Below are 7,500 nucleotides of genomic sequence, written 5' to 3'. Positions count from 1 at the left end.
CAGTTTTTAAATGATAATGATGTTATTTATTGAAGCAAGAAAAGTTCTCCAATACCAACTGGGCCTGTGTGAAAATGTATTTGCCCCCGTAGTTACTATAATTCCCCAAATCTATGACACTGCATTGATAATGGGGTTCAGCTGGACGAGACACAACCCGACCTGATTACTGCAAACCCTGATCAATCACATCTACACTTAAATAAATGTTTTTCAACAGCATGAAGTTGGTTAAAAGATCTTACATAGTAACACACTCTGGCAAAGTTGAAAGAGATTCCAGAAATGATGAGGAAGAAGGTGACTGAAGTACATCAGTCTGGGAAGGGTTACAAAGCTATTTCAGAGGCTCTGCGACTCCAAAGAACCACAGCGAGAGCCGTTATCTCCAAATGGAAAAACTCAGCACGGTAGTGACCCTTCCCAGAAGTGTCCGACCTTCCGAAATTCCTCCAAGAGCACAGCAACGACTCATCCGCAAAGTCACAAAAGATCCAAGGACAACATCAAAGGACCTACAGGCCTCTCTTACATCAATAAAGTCACTGTTCATGACTCCACTATCAGAAAGACACTGGGGGAAAACGGCTCCATGGAAGAGTGGCGAGGTGAAAACCACTGCTAACCCAGAAGAACATTAAGACTCGACTGAATTTCACCAAAACACTCCTTGATGATCCTCAAACCTTTTGGGAGAATGTTCTGTGGACTGATGAGGTGAAAGTGGAACTGTTTGGAAGACAGGAGTCCCGTTACATCTGGAGTAAACCAAACACCGAACTCCACAAAAAGATCATCATACCTACGGTCAAGCGTGGTGGAGGCAGTGTGATGGTGTGGGGATGCTCTGCTGCTTCAGGGCCTGGGCAACGTGCAGTAATTGAGGAAAACATGAATTCTGCTCTCTAGCAGAAAATCCTAAAGGAGAATGTCCGGTCTTCAGTCTGTAAATTTAAACTCAAGCACAACTGGATTATGCAGCAAGACAATGATCCAAAGCGTAGGAGTAAATCCTAGTCCTAGGAGTAAGTGAGAGTCTGATCTCCAGTTATCAGAAGAGTTTGGTTGCAGTTATTGCTGCTAAAGGTGCCACAGACAGATTTGAAGTTTAAGAGGGCAATTATTTAATCACATGAGTGATACGTGTTGGATAACTTTTTTGCTTCAACAAAAAAAATTAAAAACACAACACAGAAACAGAAGAAATCAGAAAGCAAATACTTTTTGACAGCACTGTATGTTGCAATATACTGTGTATTTAGTGTCTTTTAGCAGCCAGTTAAATCCTTAGATACCAGATCTAAAAAAAGTGCCTTCAGTGTTAATAACTATCTGTACAAATAAACATTTTCCTTATTATAGTTATATTAATATACAGTAATAAGCCCTAACTTTCTGTCTTGCTGTAATGTCCATTATTTCTATGGTGAACTTTTTAAAATAAAACCTGTACACATCATTAAAAGACTGATGTATGTAAATCCACACGTAACCTTGGATAAAAAGAAAAACGTGATGTGAAGCGCATATGTCTGAAACATGTCCGAATCGAAGCTTCGCAGTAATTCCTTCAGCCTGTATAAAGAACGTGGCTGTAAACAGAGGAGAGAGGGCGCATTTTACAGACAAATAACTTTTATATCATTTATTTTGATTTAAAATTATATTTGATTGAGAAAAATGTGGTGTAGTTACAGAATAGTCACTCTGCTAGCCCCATCCACACGTTATTCTGACTTTAGGATTAGTAACGATTTCTGTACAGTCATGTGTAAAAATAAGTACACTCAATGGAAATTGTTGGCTTTTTTTGACATATTTGCATATCTGCAGCTGATGCTGGCAGTTCTGGTGCGGTGTCTTGGGACTGTGGCTGCGGTGATGGTTTTGGACAATTGCTCAAACAGTCTTTGTGCTTGGGTCTCCATACGTGGACAGTTCATGATTTCAGCAGAATAGACTTCATGTTGAGCCTTTGGTGAATTTACACAGTTATAGAAGGGGTGTATTTATTTATAACCACACTATCCGGTGTCACCCAGATGAGGGTGGGTTCCCTCTGTGAGTCAAAATATACCATTATTTAAAGCTCAATAGCATTTGAAGGGAATGATGATACCACTTTACAGCTGGTTGTGTGACTGTACCTCATTCCCTTCAAATGTTATTGGAGTAAGAAACGTTTAACAATGTCGTATGTAACTTTAGAGACGGTCCCTTAATTTCCGCACATCTGCGAATATCGAACGTCCAACATCAACTTTATTCGAACGAATATCGAACGTCCAACTTTATTCCAGCTAAAAGAGACTGAAATGTTGTTAGTGGTTTATTTGTTTATATTCTTCTTTAAATATGTTATTTTATAATGTGTTCTCGCTGATTTTCATGAATTAGCAGTATGTCATTCGTACAAGATGGCGACACTGCTCATTTCACTCTCCACCGCAGAGAAGCAGAAGAAGAAGAAGAGGCTCACCAGTTTTACCCGCCTTCTGCGCTGTGATTGGCTACTTATTCGCCGGCTCTCCAGGACTGTCCAATCAGAAGGGCGCTCGTGAGATAAACTACTAGAGGAGGCGGGAAAAGTGGGCGGACGCGGAAAAGAAAATAAAGTGTCACTATCTCGCGCGTGCTTGTGAATGTGAGGAAATCGAGTGGCTAACCGCGAAGCTAGTTCATTTAGCTCAGTGTATTTCATTTTAATGTAATTGTAATTAAAGATGGACGCGCTGGCGATAGCGCTGGATGAGGTGGCGTTAGAGGGTCTGGACGGTATAACTCTGAGTTCTCTGTGGATCAGGCTGGAGAGCCGGCAGCCTCCCTTCCCCCTGACTTTAGACGCCATGACTCGGGAGTACGTGTGGAGATTTCTGGTGTCCAGTGAAGATGAAGTGTCCTTTTACCTCCTCCCTCAGGACAGACCTCCAGTCACCTTATACGACCGGTCAGTCTTACTGATATTCATAACATATCACCTCCGAGTCTCAAACAGAGCCCTGCTCCCTACAGAAGTGCACTACCTAGGGCATAACACGTATTTTACACCCTATGTAGTGTGCTTCAGGTTTAGTAGGGGGTACATACCCCTGTTTAGGGTGAGCTCCATTAAAGCGTTAATCCAGCTTGTGATTGGCTGAGCAGATGCATACAAAGCTCCGCCTCCTGTTGATCCTGTGATTGAGAGTCAGGACCTACATGTGGCCATGTTAACATTTGTGTGTGTGTGTGTGTGTGTGTGTGTGTGTGTGTGTGTGTGTGTGTGTCCCATGATGGCGCAGGTTTCTGGAGATCGACCCGGAGACGGGGATTCAGGAGCTGAGGGGTGTGCCGCAGCAGAACCAGGACGTTTACCCTGCCAGTGTGGTGCAGGAGGATCCGGGGGGCATCCAGGGCTCCTGTCTCTACTACAGAGAGAGGAAGGACATGAACGGCCTCATCAGGACAGAGACACACACACCCCGAGTCTCACTGCAGGAGGCACACACACAGTCAGTACACACACACACAGTTGTTTGTAATAATTGTTTGTTTACTATGTACACTGTGTGTGTAGGTGTGGTGAGAGTGGTTAGTAATGGTGCTGCAGTTGTTTACTGTTTGTTTTTGTTTGTTTGTTGAGGTGGGGGGAGAAGCTGGTGATTGTAGCGAGTCAGCAGGTGAGAAGTCGAGCTCTGATTGGCTGTGAGGGAAACCCAGAGCTGAAGCTGAGCGACATGTCATACTGTATCTTAGAGAGATTGGGACGAGCTCGCTGGCAGGGAGAGTTACAGAGAGACCTACACACCATAGCATTCAGGTACACACACAGACACACACACACACACACACACACAGACAATGAAATACAGTTTATTCAGACAGCTCTTCTCTGATTGGCTGTTCAGGCTGGACTCGGGGAAGATCCATTACCTGCGTAAATCTCTGGATAAAAACGGTCTGATCACCATGCAGTCACACGTCGTTCGTCTGCCTTCAGGAACTCAGCAGCACTCCATCCTGCTGCTGCTCAAACGCTTCCACATCGACAGGTACACACACACACACACACACACACACACACACACACACACACACAGAGTAAAGGTAGTAAAGTGTGTTCGTCCTGTATCATGGTCTCAGGAGGAGTAAATATGACATCCTGATGGAGTCGACATCCAACATCCTGTCTGAGCTCCCCAACAACATCGGCATCATGATCAAACTGCGGGACCAGCTGGTGAGCTGTGTGTGTGGTGTCAATAAATGCTGTAACGTGTCTGTGTGTGTAGTGTCAGTAAACACTGTAACTCTGTGTGTGTGTGTGTGTGTGTGTGTGTGTGTGTGGTGTCAGTAAACTCTGTAACTCTGTGTGTGTGTGTGTGTGTGTGGTGTCAGTAAACTCTGTAACTGTGTGTGTGGTGTCAGTAAACTCTGTAACTCTGTGTGTGTGTGTGTGTGTGTGTGTGTGGTGTCAGTAAACTCTGTGTGTGTGTGTGTGGTGTCAGTAAATGCTGTAACTGTGTGTGTGTGCGTGTGTGTGTACTCTCTGCAGCACATCTGTGAGCGGACATTTAAGAGGATGTGTCAGTACATGCAGGCTGCTAAGATGGTGAGTGTGATCACACTTCCTCTACAGGAGTTAAACCCAGACGCTGGACCCTGCAAGACCAAGAGAGGTCAGTGTCTAACTCTGTACATCTCTCTATACAACTCTCTATACATCTCTCTATACATCCCTCTATACAACTCTCTATACAACTCTCTATACATCTCTATACATCTCTCTATACAACTCTCTATACATCTCTCTATACAACTCTCTATACAACTCTCTATACATCTCTATACAACTCTCTATACATCTCTATACAACTCTCTATACATCTCTATACATCTCTCTATACATCTCTATACAACTCTCTATACATCTCTCTATACATCTCTATACATCTCTCTATACAACTCTATACATCTCTATACAACTCTCTATACATCTCTATACATCTGTCTATACATCTCTATACAACTCTCTATACATCTCTATACATCTCTCTATACATCTCTCTATACATCTCTATACATCTCTATACAACTCTCTATACATCTCTCTATACATCTCTCTATACATCTCTATACAACTCTCTATACATCTCTCTATACATCTCTCTATACAACTCTCTATACATCTCTCTATACATCTCTATACATCTCTCTATACAACTCTCTATACATATCTCTATACATCTCTATACATCTCTCTATACATCTCTCTATACATCTCTCTATACAACTCTCTATACATCTCTCTATACAACTCTCTATACAACTCTCTATACATCTCTCTATACAACTCTATACATCTCTCTATACATCTCTCTATACAACTCTATACATCTCTCTATACATCCCTCTATACAACTCTCTATACATCTCTATACAACTCTCTATACATCTCTATACAACTCTCTATACAACTCTCTATACATCTCTATACATCTCTCTATACATCTCTATACAACTCTCTATACATCTCTCTATACATCTCTATACAACTCTCTATACATCTCTCTATACATCTCTCTATACATCTCTATACAACTCTCTATACATCTCTATACATCTCTCTATACATCTCTATACATCTCTCTATACATCTCTCTACATCTCTATACAACTCTCTATACATCTCTCTATACATCTCTCTATACATCTCTCTATACAACTCTCTATACAACTCTCTATACATCTCTCTATACATCTCTCTATACATCTCTCTACATCTCTCTATACATCTCTCTATACATCTCTCTATACAACTCTCTATACATCTCTATACAACTCTCTATACATCTCTATACATCTCTGTGCAACTCTCTATACAACTCTCTATACATCTCTATACATCTCTCTATACATCTCTATACATCTCTCTATGCATCTCTATACAACTCTCTATACAACTCTCTATACAACTCTCTATACAACTCTATACATCTCTATACAACTCTCTATACATCTCTATACAACTCTATACATCTCTATACAACTCTCTATACATATCTCTATACATCTCTATACATCTCTATACAACTCTATACATCTCTCTATACAACTCTCTATACATCTCTCTATACATATCTCTATACATCTCTATACAACTCTATACATCTCTCTATACATCTCTCTATACAACTCTCTATACATCTCTCTATACATCTCTATACATCTCTATACAAATCTATAAAACTCTCTACAGAAAGTTATACCTGCAACTCTATGTAGTTTTCTACCCACATTTATACATGACTAAACATTTCTAAACAACTCCATACACAACTCTCTGTCCTGCTCTCTGATTCGCTGTCTCTCTCTCTCTGTCCTGCTCTCTGATTCGCTGTCTCTCTCTCTGTCCTGCTCACTGATTCGATGTCTCTCTCTCTGTTCTGCTCTCTGATTGGTTCTCAGGTACGGACATCCGTGTCCGCTGTTTGAAACTTTTGAAGCCGTATAGAAGAAATCCGATAGATGATGAGGATGATGATGAGAATAACGATGAAGATGGGGACGTCCCCGTTAAGAGGAACGTCCAGGCTCAGGCTCGTGATATTGAGCGAGATCTACTGGCTCAGGCTTATGAGATTGGTCAGTTTATCATCACTGAGTGTAGAGTTTTATAACACATAAAAATTCTACATTATTTGTATTAGGACATGAGCAGCAATCTGAATGTTATTCCCAAAAACTCCACACAGGTCCTATTAGTAATCTGTTTTTACACTTTAAGTGTTAATTCGTTAGAGTTTTTTAGAGTGGTTATTAAACTGACATGAGCAGTGACTGACCGTGATCGACACATGCTCTCTGTGCTGTGATTGGTCGGTTCAGTGGTAACAACAGGACCTAAAGGAATTTCCAAGACGGTGTTAAGGGGACGACTGAACATTGGCAAACTGGAGAGCCGCATGATCTGTAGAGTCCTGGAGAGAAACCAAATGATTAAGGTAACACACACACACACACACACACACACACACACACAACATATACGTGTCTTAAAATGTAAACATCAGTGGTAATGGTGTGTGTGTGTGTGTGTGTGTGTCAGGGTTTTATGGAAGACGAGGGGAGACAGCGTACGACGAAGTTCATCAGTAAACTTTTTGTAGAGAAAAGCAAACTCAGCCTGAACTTCACTAAAGAGAAAGAACGCAGTGAGAAACTCCGAGCACCACAGGAGGACACGCCCACTCCTGGACTGGATATTGAGGTAGACCCCAAAGAAGAGGAAGAGGTCCTTCCTGCCAAAGGACAAAGGCCAAAGGGCAAACCTGGCAGGAAGTCCAAATCAGCACCAAAAAGACAACAGAAGGAAGTTATGACATCACCACAGAAACATTCCACACCCCTGAGGAGTGAGTGACCAAGCACACCTGGCCATAACTCACACCTGATCATAACTCACACCTGGCCATGACGCACACCTGGCCATGACGCACACCTGGCCATGACGCACACCTG

The 7,500-nt window shown here is 41.9% G+C and overlaps 1 protein-coding gene across 2 annotated transcripts in view; it reads left to right on the top strand.

Moving 5' to 3' along the window:
- The first annotated feature begins 2,387 nt into the window (after nucleotides 1-2,387).
- The window catches only part of LOC108258728 (general transcription factor 3C polypeptide 1), a 17,590-nt gene continuing 12,477 nt past the window's right edge, over nucleotides 2,388-7,500 (top strand). The window contains exons 1-9 of one of the 2 annotated variants that reach the window (XM_047151419.2): nucleotides 2,388-2,947; nucleotides 3,282-3,491; nucleotides 3,623-3,799; nucleotides 3,888-4,031; nucleotides 4,123-4,219; nucleotides 4,535-4,658; nucleotides 6,448-6,624; nucleotides 6,868-6,983; nucleotides 7,088-7,394. In XM_047151419.2, coding sequence (XP_047007375.1) covers nucleotides 2,724-2,947; nucleotides 3,282-3,491; nucleotides 3,623-3,799; nucleotides 3,888-4,031; nucleotides 4,123-4,219; nucleotides 4,535-4,658; nucleotides 6,448-6,624; nucleotides 6,868-6,983; nucleotides 7,088-7,394 — 1,576 coding nt within the window. In that variant the 5' untranslated portion in view covers nucleotides 2,388-2,723. The remainder of the gene's footprint in view (nucleotides 2,948-3,281; nucleotides 3,492-3,622; nucleotides 3,800-3,887; nucleotides 4,032-4,122; nucleotides 4,220-4,534; nucleotides 4,659-6,447; nucleotides 6,625-6,867; nucleotides 6,984-7,087; nucleotides 7,395-7,500) is intronic. The other variant, XM_017457567.3, reaches the window with a different exon arrangement.

This window comes from Ictalurus punctatus, chromosome 26, assembly GCF_001660625.3.
Source record: "Ictalurus punctatus breed USDA103 chromosome 26, Coco_2.0, whole genome shotgun sequence".
In the NCBI taxonomy this organism is placed as follows: Eukaryota; Metazoa; Chordata; class Actinopteri; order Siluriformes; family Ictaluridae; genus Ictalurus; species Ictalurus punctatus.
The sequence above is the reverse complement of the archived record's forward strand: the minus strand, read 5'-3'. Positions and strand labels throughout refer to the sequence as shown.